Source organism: Schistocerca piceifrons, chromosome 3, assembly GCF_021461385.2.
Source record: "Schistocerca piceifrons isolate TAMUIC-IGC-003096 chromosome 3, iqSchPice1.1, whole genome shotgun sequence".
Lineage (NCBI taxonomy): Eukaryota > Metazoa > Arthropoda > Insecta > Orthoptera > Acrididae > Schistocerca > Schistocerca piceifrons.
The window spans coordinates 129,653,864-129,668,287 of record NC_060140.1 but is presented as its reverse complement, the minus strand read 5'-3'; the positions used below and the strand labels follow the sequence as shown (position 1 = coordinate 129,668,287).

The following is a 14,424-nucleotide window of genomic DNA, read 5'->3' as shown; positions in this document are numbered from 1 at the left end:
TAGGCTGGCGGTGGCGTGTTCGTTGCTATTAAAAGTAGTTTAGCTTGTTGCGAAATTTTAGTAGATACTTTCTGAGAGTTAGTACGGGCAGAGGTCATTCTTGACAACCAGAATAAAAAAATAATTGGATCCATTTACTAACGTCCCAATTCCGACGATACAATTGCTGAAAGTTTCAAGGAAAACATGAGTTTAATTTCAAACACTTTGACTCATACAATTATAGATTATTGTGACTTTAATTTACCCTCGATACGTTTGCGAAAATATTTGTTTAAATCAGGAGGTGCACACAAAACATCATCCAAAATTATGCTAAATGCTTTCTCTGAAATTTATTTCGAGCAGTTAGTTCACAAGGCCGCACGAATAGTAAACGGTTGTGATAACACACTTGATCTCTCAGCAAAAAATAATCCTGAGCTAATAACAAGCATCAAAAAGGATACAGGGGTTAGTGAACACAGGGTTGTTGTAGCGATATTAAATATTGTAACCCCCAAATCCTCCAAAAATAATCTGAAAATATACCTGTTCAAAAAAGCAAATATAAATTCACTTGACGCATTCCTGAGAGACCATCTCCACTCCTAAATCAAATAAATTTACAAATGACGGAGCTGATCCTCCTTGGTACACAAAACGGGTCACAACACTGTGGCAGAACCAACGAAAAGGACATACCAAATTTAAACGGACTCAAAAACTCAGAGTTTGACGATCTTCTAGGGAAAATGAAGGTTTATCGCAGACTTCAATGAGGGATGCTTATAATATTTTCCTTAACGAAATTTTGTCACGAAACCTGGCAGAAAATCCAAAGAGATTCTGGTCGTATGCCAGCAGAAAGACACAGTCAATACCTTCTCTGCCCGATAGCAACAGAGATACTATAGATCACAGAGCTGCCAAAGCAGGATTACTAAACACAGCATTTCGAAATTCCTTCACAAAAAAAGACAAAGTAAATATTCCAGAATTCGAATCAAGAACAGCCGCCAACATGAGTAACGTAGAAGCAAATATTCTCGGAGGAGTGAAGCAACTTATATCACTTAACAAAAGCACGTTTTCCGGTCCAGATTGTATATGAGTTAGGTTCCTTTCAGAGTATGCTGATAAAGTAGCTCCATACTTAACAATCACTTACTACCGTTCGCTCGACGAAAGATCCTTACCCAAGGACTTGAACGTTGCACAGGTCACACAGGAGTAATCCACTAAATTACGCCGGCCGGTGTGGCCGTATGGTTCTAGGCGCTTCAGTCTGGAATCACGAGACCGTTAAGGTCGCCGTTTCGAATCCTGCCTCGGGCATGGATGTGTGTGATGTCCTTAGGTTAGTTAGGTTTAAGTAGTTCTAAGGTCTAGGGGTCTGATGTTGTCCCATAGTGCTCAGAGCCATTAGAACCACTAAACTACAGGCCCATACCATTAGCGTTGATATCCAGCAATATGTTGGAATATATATTGTATTCGACCGTTATGAAATACCTAGAAGAGAATGGTCTATTGACACTCAGTCAACACGGATTAAGGAAACATCGTTCTTGTGAAACACAAATAGCTCTTTGACAAACTGCATGTTGGCTTCCGTCTGGTGTTCTTCGGCCGACGTTCATATGATGAGTTTCCGGACGTTTCACCAGCACGAATGGTTGGTATTGACACAGCTTCACCCTCCATTGCTTGTGGTTGAATGGAGCCGAGCTCGCGGCCGCAGACTATATGTACCTGGAGCGCCAACGTCGATGGCTCTTCCGCTGTCATTTCCGGTGCGGTTCTCCTCTTGCTACCTGCGACGGTCGTTCGCTGCAGCACGGGAAGCCAGGGTCCGTTCACCTTAAGGCTGTCTCCTTTTTTGTTGAAGCTATTCCTGTGTTTCAAAAACAAAGAAGAAAGCCGTAAGGTGAACGGATCCTGGCTTCCCGCGCTCAACGAACAACCTTCGCTGGGAGCAGGAGAAGAACCGCAGCGGAAATGACCGGGGAGAAGCTCTCGCACGCTGGAGAGCCAGGTACATATGGTCTGCGGCCGCGAGCTCGGCTCCAACGAGCTCGTAGCTTGGGCCACCAAATGGCGACTGAAATTCAAAGCAGGGAAGAGCCAGGCGGTGATTTTCACGTGGACATCTGGTCGGTGTAGATCATGGGTGGCCCCATCCAATGGTCACGCACTGATCTGTCATCGGCGTTAAATGGTCAGCGCCTGACGTGGAAGGCGCATATTCCGGAGATTTGGGCAAAGGTGCTGGCCAGAATGCGCCTTCTGTAACCGCTGCTGAACACAGAGTCAACACTACCTCCACACTGCGGCAGAACACTGTATCTGACCCTCATCAGGGCAATGTTGGAATAAGCGGCCATAGTCTTGGGGAAACGCGGCCGACACATCAGTGAAGCTGCTACAAACCGTGCAGAACAAAGCCCTCAGGCTTGCACTGCGCCTGCCACGTGACTTCCACACGAAGGAACTACACGTACTTGGCGGGATACCGCCGCTTAAACAGCGCTTCCAGCAACTAGCTGCAAGTTTTTTTGCGCTAACGACAGACTCCAACAATCAGCGTGTCAGTGGCCTTGGGAACCAAGTCTACTGGCGACCGACCACACGCTGGCCGGACGTGGAGCGTGGGTAGCGTACACGCACCAGCAGCAAAAGAATCAAGAATGCTAATACCAGTGACACCAAGAAGGAAATCCGTAAATGAGATGAAAGAAAAGTCTACAGGCCGTTGTAGGAGCAGCAGTATAGGCTGCTTAACCTACGACACACCAAGGCAAGAAGCCTTAAGAAGTCACGACCGGATGCTCGGCTCCAGTTCTCCACCAGCAATGGAGGGTGAAGCTTCGACAATGCCAGCCACTCGTGCTGGAGAAACGTCAGTAAAATCATGAGATGAACGTCGGCGGAAGAACACGAGACAGAAGCCAATAGGCAGTTTGTTAACAAGTGGTCACGAAAGCTTTAGCAATTTTGAAATAGCTCCTTACTCACCCCAAGTTGTTGAATGCTATTGATAAGGGATTTGAAATTGATTCCGTATTTCTAGAATTCCAGAAGGCTTTTGATACTGTACCACAAAAGCGGCTTGTAGTGAAACTGTGTGCTTATTGAATATCGTCTCAGTTATGTGACTGGATTCGTCAGAGAGGTCACAGTAGGTATAAATTGACGGAAAGTCCCCAAGGTAACTTAATAGGCCCTCTGCTGTTCCTTATCTATATAAACGATTTGGGAGACAATATGAGCAGCTGTCTTAGGTAGTTTCCAGATGATGATGCCGTTTATCGACTAGTACAGTCATCAAAAGATCAAAACAAACTGCAAAAGATTTAGGAGAGATATCTGTATGGTGAAAAAATTGGCAATTGACCTTAAATGACTAAAAATGTGAGGTGATCCACATGAGTGCTAAAAGGAATCCATTAAACTTCTTTTGCACGATAAATCAGTCAAATCTAAAAGCCATAAATACAACTAAACACCTAGGAATTATAATTACGACAACTTAAAGAGGAAGGAATACACAGAAAATGTTGTGGGAAAAGCTAACCAAAGACTGGGTTTTATTGGGAGAACACATAGAAAATGTAACAGATCTGCTAAAGAGACTGCCTACACTAGTTTTTCTGTCCTCTTTTTAGAATACTGCTACGCGGTGTGGGACGGAGTACATCGGGAAAGTTCAAAGAAGGGCAGCACATTTCGTGTGATCGCGAAATAGGGGAGAGAGTGTCAACGAAATGATACAGAATTTGTTGTAGACACCGTTGAAACAAAGGCGTTTATTGTTGCGGCAAAACTTCTCGAGAAATTTCATTCACCAATTTTCTCCTCGGAATGCGAAAATATTTTGTTGACGCCTATCTACAGAAAAGGCAACGGCCTTGCCGCAGCGGATACACCGGTTCCCGTGAGGTCACCGAAGTTAAGCACTGTCGGGCGTGGCCGGCACTTGGTTGGGTGACCATCCAGCCGCCATGCGCTGTTGCCATTTTTCGCGGTGCACTCAGCCTCGTGATGCCAATTGAGGAGCTACTCGACCGAATAGTAGCGGCTCCGGTCAAAGAAAACCGTCATAACGACCGGGAGAGCGGTGTGCTGACCACATGCCCCTCCTATCCCCATCCTCAATTGAGGATGACACGGCGGTCGGATGGTCCCGATGGGCCACTTGTGGCCTGATGACGGAGTGTTTATCTACAGAAACGATAATCATAATAAAATAAAGGAAATCAGAGCTGGCACGGAATGGTATAGGTGTTCGTTTTTTCTGCGCGCTGTACGAGATTGGAATAATAGAGAATTATTGTGAAGATAGTTTGATGAACCATCTGCCAGGCACTTAGACGTTATTTGCAGAATATCCATGTAGATGTGGATGAAGATGTCTAGTTATCAGAGTCATTTAAACAATCCACTCCTTAGCTTGTTGCCATGCCTCACGCCCCTCACTCGACTCTAGCGAAGTCTGAGAGATAGCGATAAGCTTCACGTTCACCTCCCCTGGATATAATGCGTTGCAGTACGTATCTGAAGAATTGTGTTAGCAGTAGTCACACCATTCCCCATCTGTAGTAATAGATTTCTTCCGAGCGGAATATACTGAAAATAACCTCGCATAAACATAATTAACATATCCTTAGGCATGGGATTTCAATTTGGTAGCGTTCGATCAAAATGTTCTTTTTAATTTAACAGCCCTTGAAATGGGATCAAAAGAAGACTGCATCGCACATAGCTGGTGGTTCCCCTACCAGAATTGAGGTAAAAAATTAGTGAACAAGGTAAAAAAAAACTTCAAAATCCATCCCTCTATCGCTGATAAGGAATTCGGCGGTAGAGAGTTAACATGAACGCATGATATCGAAATTTGTGTGAATGTTGCGTGTACTGTCTGTTTTTTATTAATATTTCTCTGTCTCTGAAAGCGTTTGTCTTAGCATGATAGGTTTAGATTTACACGCTGCTGTAAAAAAAGAAAAAAGAAGAAAAGGAAAACCAAAGAGGAAACTATTGAAAGTGAAGTGTACTGTACATGAATACATACAAGCTCCATAAACGTAGAACCTCTTGTTGTCGACGTTGTACGCCATGCATTGGGTTTTTGTTCTTAAAGCAGTTACTACGAATCTCAACTCTACTTGTTCGTGTACGAGAAAAGTTAAATGCGGCGAATTACAAGTGGCTGCCGCGTAAGCCTTGAATATTTGTCTCACTTTAATTAGGCGATTTAGCTTGCAGTTAGCAATGTGATTCTTTTTGAGCGCAATAAATGGCAGCCTCAAAGTTCGTGCTGCTTTTGGATACCTCTAGAAGTTTACATTTTCACTAAATTTATACACATAATATTTCATTCCACCTCTCATAAAAAATGAAGCAGAACTGATTTGCATATAATGAGTTTCAGGTATTATTACGCATGTTTCAAGTCTTGCAGTAACTTTAAAATTAATTTCAACTACTTTAATTAAAATGATTTCAAGATCGCGCTCACATTTCAGGTAAGTAATGGCCCAACCTCATGCAGAGTGGGCCAAATATCTCAAAAGAATCGTTTCGCAGTTGTAGACACATGAAGGAAGACAAATTCTGATTTACGCTACACTGTCAGTTGTTCGAAACCACCATTCAACTGTATTTAATGGACGTTTACAATGAAGACAGAAAGTTTAAGAAATAATAAACTTAAATTAAAACAATTTTATAGGTACAGCCGAACGAAAATCCTAGAAGAGTAATTATAGTGGGTTAAAGCACCATTTTCTCACCATCGCCGACTATGACAAATGTTATCATGTTATCAAAAGAAACCAATCCTGAACTTAAGAGAAAAGATACTATGGAGTAAATCTCAAATGTAAGTTACAAAACCGCAGACTAATTACTCGAAGCTAAAGGTTTATCGCGGACTCCTGCTTGTATGATCTGTAATTGCTTATATAGTAGTTTGTTGCTTACAGTTACATTTTTAGATCCATGCTCATGTGTTATTTATATGTATCAGCTGGTTGCTTTCAGGGTTCAACAATTTATGTGACAGAAGTGCGTTTCGATCTAAAAATACTATCAGGGTCCATTAAGGTGACAGAAAGAGTGCAAGGTATACAAAAATCGTTATGAAGCGTTACACTTGAAATAGAAGCAACAACAAATGTTAAACAAAGAGATTTTATAAATATTTCAGGACGTCATATCATCTGATCACTTGCATGCAAACACAATCAATATTTTGCATAATAAAAATCGACAGAACGTACTTGTTATCAGTGCATCTGGGAAAGCACAACTGAATGGCAGTTGCCACTTATTACAATAATAAACGGTAAAGTGCATCTCTTTATTGCACTCATTTTATTTGTAAACTTAGTTGAATGCATTGTTTGTTTCATATTTTAGCATGCACAAAGAAATATTTTCTCAGAAGCAACATGATTTACAAACAGTTAGCAGTATTGTATATTCAAGATGCAATATGACTATGTTTATACCGTTTTATATCCTGCAGTGAGGCCACTTTGACTTTTGGAAACGACAAACGATCGACAAAACATCATAAACTATAAATTTCGCATCTTCAATACAGTTTATTTTATTTCAGCAGTTGCAGGTGTTCAGCTTTACAGACATCAACAGCTGTTGGGCTGAAACCAGTCATCTGCTCAAATTAACTACAATGCGACCTAGAGAGTGTGTTCTACTGAGCAACATTTTATATGATACCTGACGTCAGGACTGCTCAATTCATATTCAGGTAGCAACGCTACAATGTTTAGTGTGGAGAATCTACACCAAAGAATAAAACCAATGTCATTATGATACTTATTTTGATATGTCAATCATCAAAGAACATAATTAATTACTTGAGAGCCTAACTTGACGATAGGTTCATAGAGCTACAGCATACGAAGAGAGGCGTGTTGAGTAAAATGGTCAAGATCGGGTCTCAGTAGGATCCGAGAAGGACGATTGCTCTCAGACAACAATAATAATTGGATCACAGTTCGGCTTCCATATAGTTGGAGGTCTATCGATCGGACGTCGTTTCGACACTTCACGTGTGAAGTTTTGGAGTTATTTAAATGAGCAGCTCATAATTTGACCTCACGAGCCAGAGTGATTCCATTTCCAGCCCATTCCAACAAACAATACACTGAGGGGTCTTCGGGAATGGAATCAGGAAACCTTCACCTTAGCTGTAAGGAATGCGATTCACTAGAGTAGGGAACAGTTCGGGACAGGTTCTTATTCTAGGTCAGAACCCAGTCCATTTTAGAAGAAATTAAAACGGAAACTGAGCAAAGTAAGAATGAATTAAAACATGATTCTAACCCAGAAATTAAAAAGAGCACCGAGATCAGCTGGAATGTTCTGCTACGTCAGAATAGGCATGAACAATGTGAAATCAAATTTGGACCAAAGGCTTCCAGTGACAAGAAGAGAACTGGAATGGTCGGTGGAAAGGTGAATCTCTGAATAGGAGCATGAACAATGTCGTGAAATATCATGTCAGGAGCTCGGTATCTAAACAGGTGACAGCTTTCTGATGAAACACGGAAAGCAGCTGAAGAAGATGCTTTACACGAACTCGCTTCTATGCTTTAACAGAGGGTAGGTTGTTCAGAAGAAAACGGGAAAATTGCGCAGAGTTGGCAACAACAACTTCGAACTGCATTGAGATGATACAAGATCAGACAATTGCAGCTAACTAAATGAGGTCTATCTATATGCAGTGCAGTTTTTGAAAAGGCCACGAAGAAACACGCATAAACTCAAGAAAACTTCAAAACACCAAGATCGTTAGTAAAGCGTTTACTTCGTTAACCAGTTCCGGTAAGACAAAGTTGTCATCTTTGGATCTTATGCTCTACAAATTCACACAATCTCCTCCATCCGTGCTACGTATCGTGTCATATCAAAAACATGCATGTGAAGATCATGAACATCATTGCATATCGTCATGTCATATTTAAAATAAACAAATTTCCTCACAGTCTAATGATTGGCTGCTATCCCTTAAATACGGAGAAACGCAAGATAATAAGTGAAACAAGAGGAAAAATCAATAATTATCAATCCAAGATCAGTGCAAACATGAAGGGCACGTCATATCATCAAGAACATCTGAATTCCTCACGTTATTTTCGTTCCTGTTGAACATTCGCCGTCCCGTATAATGTATTGGATTCTATTTGTCACATATTTGTAGAGTCAACTGCATGTCTTCGAAGGTAGTCCTACCTCGTTTATTGTCTGGTGATATGACATATAACTGAATGATTTGCCGAAATCTACGAAGAGTAGGTCAACCTATACAAATGCATTCTTTGCTTCCAAGACATCGTACATGAGTGAAACAAGCTGTAGTTTATGCGGTCGGGCCGGCCGCGGTGGCCGAGCGGTTCTAGGTGCTACAGTCTGGAACCGTGCGACCGCTACGGTCGCAGGTTCGAATCCTGCTTCGGTCATGGATGTGTGTGATTTAGTTACATTTAAGTAGTTCTAATTTCAAGGGGACAGATGACCTCAGAAGTTAAGTCCCATAGGGCTCAGAGCTATTTGAACCATTTATACGGTCGGCTTTACATAAATACCTGCTGATTCTTGACAGAGACTTATTTTCCTCCACGAACGTCTGTAATTTTGAACTCAGACAGCCCACACGGATGCAGCAACAGACGGAGGTCCGCAACGTTGGTCTCTAGTTTTCTGAATGCGTTTCTTCTTTGTAAACGGGAGTGATCTTTCAAATATGTGGCATTATTCGCTGCGCAACAGGTTCTCGGTAAATACAAGCTAGGAGAGGAGCTAATTCTGCGTCGTATTCGCAGTAAATTTCGTGTCCAGATCACTTTGAGTACATACAATTGTTTCCCATAGCGAATTTCTTACATCAATATTTGTCGTTTGTACGATTGTGCGGTGGTGATAGATTGGTGTGCGATATCCTCACGCATGGACACATTTTTAAAAGGGCAGTTTCATATTCCTTCTTTCTGTGTATCATGTTCAGTTCCTATACCAGACTAATCACGGATCTAACAAGACGCCTTCTGTGAGTTAACATTACAGTTGGTCTAGCACAGAAGAATTACATTACGATAAAAATAGTAACACCTATAGCTGACGTACTCAGTATACTGTGCCTCGGTAATATACGAGGTGTGTGGAAAAGTAATGAGAGTGGTTTTTTTTTTCAAGCAACAGTATTGTCCCCTTCAAAGTATTTCTCTTTGGCAACTACATACCGTCGGAGCGGTTGTTACCCTATGTTGGTAGTAACGCTGAAAATCTTCAACTCGTTGGGCATTGAACAAGACAATCACATTCTTTCGAATGTTCTCCAGAAATATAAGATAAGTAAGAAATCCATCAGGGACATCTCAATGCTCATAAAGCTTCCAAAGTCGTCTGTTGATGCTGTCGCGTAGTGGAAACTCGAAGAAACAACCACAGTAAAATTAAGACCTCGTGGACCTCATATACTGACGGACAGGGACTGTTGAGCGTCGCAGGTGTGTGGGGCGGGGGGGTTGCTGTGAAAAACTTCATAATGAAGTCAGCGCAAGCAATCGGTCATGGGTTCCGAAGTGCTCCCAGCAGTTCAGCTAGTACAGTGACCGTGCGTAGGGAGTTACAAATAACGGGGTTCTACGGTCGAGCACGTCTTCATAACCCAGACGTATCTGTAGGCTAAACAACATTCAAGGTGGTATAAAGACCAACGCCATTGGACATTAGGTGGCTGGGAACGAACGATTTGATGACTCGTGCTATATCTTGTGGGAATCCCGTAGAAGTGTTTGAGTTTGCCTGATGCCTGAAGAAAACTATCTGCATCTGTTTGGTGTCAACAGTGAAGTACCAAAGAGGTGCTCTTACGGTTGTATCTCCTAGATAAGATGACTCTAAATGCGGAAGTACATGAACAAATTTTGCAGCAGAGTGTACTGCATGCTGCGGAGGAACGGTTAGGAGAGGATAATTCTTTTGTAGCAGCTTGCTAATGCCAGATGTCATAAAACAGAAATTATGAGTCAATATTTTGTGGAAAACAACATTCCTGAGATGGACTGGCGTGTCCAACGTCCAAATACGAACCAAATGGTAAACCTCTGGGATGTCCTCCATTACTGCCTCCTCTGATCTCGGCTCTTGAAAGACAATGGGCTGTCATTCCTCCATAGACAATGAGACACCTGACCATAACCGAGTTCAGACCGTCATAAAAACGAAGGATTGACGCACCTCATATTAATATCTGCTAAAAGGTATCCACATACGTCTGCTCAGATTGTGTAACTTAGTTGCAAACATAATGATTTTGTACTGCGATTATGCTGCTTTATCTCTAACATATACAGTTTCACTCCTGTTCTTCAACTTAGTATTCATGTGGCTTTCTACGATCTACGATCAGGAGTTTGTGCCAACCAGTATAGCACTGTACTAGAAGTAATATCTTATTGCAAAGAGGAAAGTTGTTTGGAGTGAAGGCTAGTAAGGTAATACAGCGTTAGCAGCCTACTTAAGAACTACTTACCGGGCTCAGGGGACCCATAGGGCGTATCCAGGCTTGTGGCAGGACCCAGCGCTCGTCACCAGCCTGAAACAGAGGACGACAAGTGAGACAGCTAGCGGATTAAATGTAAGGTGTTATAGGATGGTCCAGCAAATGGAGAGAACTTTCTCTTTCACTTTTGTCATTTCTCCTCTCATTATCTTCTGTCATCATGTACTTCAGTACGGTATAGTGGAGGCTAGGGATTACGTAAATCAGGTGTTCTGTTACGCCACCAAATAGTGCTCTTACAGCGAGTAAGTTTATGTCCCTGTTATGATTTAGTCGTGTAACTAAGCATTTTTATTCTGATACTTGCTGATCACCTGTTGTTCGGTTATTACGATTTTGCTCCAGACGTCTAAGAACTGTGCTTATACACTGAGGGGACAAAAGTCATTCGATACCTCCTGATATAAAGTCGGATTTGCTTTCTCCCAGCGCAGTGCAGCCACTCGACGTGGCGTGGACTCAAGAAGTCGCTGGAAGTCTTCTGCTGCCTCTATAGCAGTCCTTCATTGTGAAAGTGTTGCTGGCCCAAGATTTTGTGCACAAACTGACCTCTCGATTATGTTCCGTAAATGTTCGATGGGATTGATTTTGGCCTATGTGAGTCTCCAAATCATGAGCTCGAATTGCCCAGTCCGCAGCTCGTGGTCTAGTGGCTAGCGTTCCTGCCTCTAGATCGCGGGGTACTGGGTTCGATTTCCGGTCGGGCTGAGGATTTTTCTCTGCCCGGGGTCTGGGTGTTTGTGTTGCCCTCATCATTTCATCGTCATCATCATCATCGTTCATGACAGTGGATAGATTGGACTGAGTAAAAAACTTTGGACTGTGTAAAGACTGGAGCGGGAGCTGATGACCACGCAGTTGAGTGCCCCAAAAACCAAACATCATCATCATCGAAATATGCAGAATGTTCTTCAAACCAGTCGCATGGCGCGTTGTCATCCATAATAATTCCAACATTGTTTCAGAACATGAAGTCCATGAATGGCAGTAAATGGTCTACAGGTAGCCGAACATAACTATTTGCCGGCCGAAGTGGCCGTGCGGTTAAAGGCGCTACAGTGTGGAACCGCAAGACCGCTACGGTCGCAGGTTCGAATCCTGCCTCCCGCATGGATGTTTGTGATGTCCTTAGGTTAGTTAGGTTTAACTAGTTCTAAGTTCTAGGGGACTAATGACCTCAGCAGTTGCGTCTCATAGTGCTCAGAGCCATTTGAACCATAACTATTTCCAGTCAGTGATGGATTCAGTTGTACCCGAGGACAGAGACAACACCAGCTTGTACAGTGCCTTGTTGACAACCTGTGTCGATGACTTCGTTAGGTCAGCGCCGCACTCGAACAACAGCACCATTACCTTACCAGCTGAAATCGGGACATCTTCCAGTCGAGTCCAACCGATATGGTCACGAATCCAAGAGAGGCGCTGCAGGTGAGGTCGTGCTGTTAGTAAATGCAATCTCGTAGATCGTGTGCCGCCAGAGCACATTAGTGCCAAATTTCGCAGCATCATTCTAAAGGATACCCCTCACATCGATATTTGCAGTTATTTCACGCAGTGTTGTTTGTCTACTAGCAAACGCCATAGCTCTCGGTCATTAAGTGGAGGCCGTCGGCTACTGCGTTGTCAGTGGTGAGACGTATTGCCAGAAATTTGATATTTTCGACACACTGGTGACGCTGTGGATTTGGAATACCGAATTCCCTGATGATTTCCGAAATGGAATACCCCATGCGCCTATCTCCAACCACCATTCCACGTTCAACTTCTGTTAATTCCCGTAGTGAGGCCATAATCACTTCGGACACGCTGTCATATGAATCACAAGAGCGCAAATGACAGCTCCACCAAGGCACGTTTTATACCTTGTGCACCCGATACTAACGCCATCTGTATATGTGCATATCACTTTCCCAAGACTTCTTTCATCTCAGTGTATGTCACGTTCTCTAGTAATAGTGCCTCTAATTGTCCCCTGTCGCTATGGTAGTTGTCTCCTGCTGTTACGTGGGAAGTTTACCCAGCTGAACCCGGTATTCTCCGACGCTGTTTTTGGTGATAACTTCCAATTACCATAAATACACTGTAGTTGAGAAAAGAAACAGTACTCGAACGAGATGGGTTGTTCATATTCACAGGACATGTACATTAGTATGTTCTGCAGGAATTATTAGCATTTGAACTACGTCGGCCCGCAGGTTCAAGGTCAATATCGAAATTGCGGCACAGTACCACCAACCGGTAAAATGTGCCTGCGCTTCTCGTTGTCTTATAAACCGACGGTAATAGATCAGCGTGAATCGAGCAGACGTGTAGGATGTCTCGCAGAAGTACGCGCGAACCGTACCATCGAATCAGCGAGTTCGAAACGGGGCGCATTATTGGCATGATAAAATGTGGAGAAATTCATCCGGGAAATTGCTACTCGTGTGGGACGAAGTGTTTCGGTAGTTCAACTGGTATGTACAAAATGGACTGAACATTCTAGTATCCACTACAATACCAACTAAGACACTTTGCTGGGGAAATGATGACCCAACAGTGACTAGCATCCAGACTGTCAGGCGTTTTGTGCTTTCATGCTTACCTAGAGTCAGCTTCCTTCTCCATTCTCCGGACTTGCTGACTTTTTCGCCACACACTTTTCAGTACGGCACAGTAGCCCTCGCTCACAGTGCCTACAACGAGACTCTCAGCTTCCCTTACACATGTTAATCCATCTGCCTGTTGTTCCAACCCAGGCAGCGACGACGCAGCCGTTAAACCTTCAGGAATTCAAACGAGTTAGAGCCATGCCTACATTCCTCGTGCTGTTTCTGCCCGCCACTATTCAAGTTGGACAATGCGCTGTTCTCTTTGCTTATTCTGTGCTTACGTCGACCTCTTCAGGTCCATAACCTAGCAGTTTAACCTGTTCCTTAATCTAGGTACAGCTTTTCATCCTGTTGTATGTTTACTTATGTGACCATCTCAATGCCTACTATAACAATTTTCGTGTTCCAGCAGACACTCTAGATTCCAAGGCGTCTTCCTCGACGCCTGCCCTTCCTGCTTCTCACATTGTCAGTGCTCTTCTTCATAGTATACATTCTGCATCATGCTTGACGCTTTCCCTTGACATCTTGCCAGTCCTTCTTTCTTATCAGCATAATTGGTCTTCGGCGTTCCTCCAGGTGCAACATCTTACTAAATACCCATAAATCCATTGTATTAGGCCACCTCTATAACCTTTCCCACTTCTACTGTGGGCTCCAGCCCTTTCCAGGGCAATCTCATCGGACCATCCACACCACTACTGAGATAAATGCCTCTGGTATCATCATCTCTGGCAACATCACCTCGAGGGCATCGTGCCTCCACTGCCCCCATTGTCTCCTCGGGCCCTATCATCTCAAGTGTCACCATCACCTCCAGTGACACCATCCCCTCAGATGTCACCATCACCTCTAGCGGCACTAGTTCAAAAATGGTTCAAGTGGCTCTGAGCACTATGGGACATCTGAGTTCATCAGTCCCCTAGACTTAGAACTACTTAAATCTAACTAGCCTAAGGACATCACACACATTCCCCTAGGCAGGATTCGAACCTGCGACCATAGCAGCAGCTCGGTTCCGGACTGAAGCGCCTAGAACCGCTAGGCCACAACGGCCGGTTGGCATAAGTACCACCTTCAATGGTACCAGAACATCCGGCGGCACCATCACCAGAATGGCACAATTGTCTCAGCAGAGGTTGAGAATACCGCTTCAGTTGTAAGTTACTTTGTTGTCACACGACCGGTTTCGGACTGTTATAAGCCCATCCTTAGGTGTCGTAACTATGTTGTGGTCCCCGAGCGCCGCGTGTACCA

General features: G+C 43.4%; 1 protein-coding gene across 1 annotated transcript in view; it reads right to left on the bottom strand.

The window, feature by feature from the left end:
• Positions 1-14,014, bottom strand: part of LOC124788459 — a gene marked incomplete at its 3' end in the record, with an annotated part of 52,351 nt that extends 38,337 nt beyond the window's left edge. Inside the window, exons 1-2 of the mRNA XM_047255730.1 lie at positions 13,802-14,014; positions 10,547-10,609 (exon numbers count right to left, since the gene is read on the bottom strand). Of these exons, the coding sequence (XP_047111686.1) occupies positions 10,547-10,609; positions 13,802-14,014 (276 nt within the window). The remainder of the gene's footprint in view (positions 1-10,546; positions 10,610-13,801) is intronic.
• Positions 14,015-14,424: the final 410 nt, after the last annotated feature.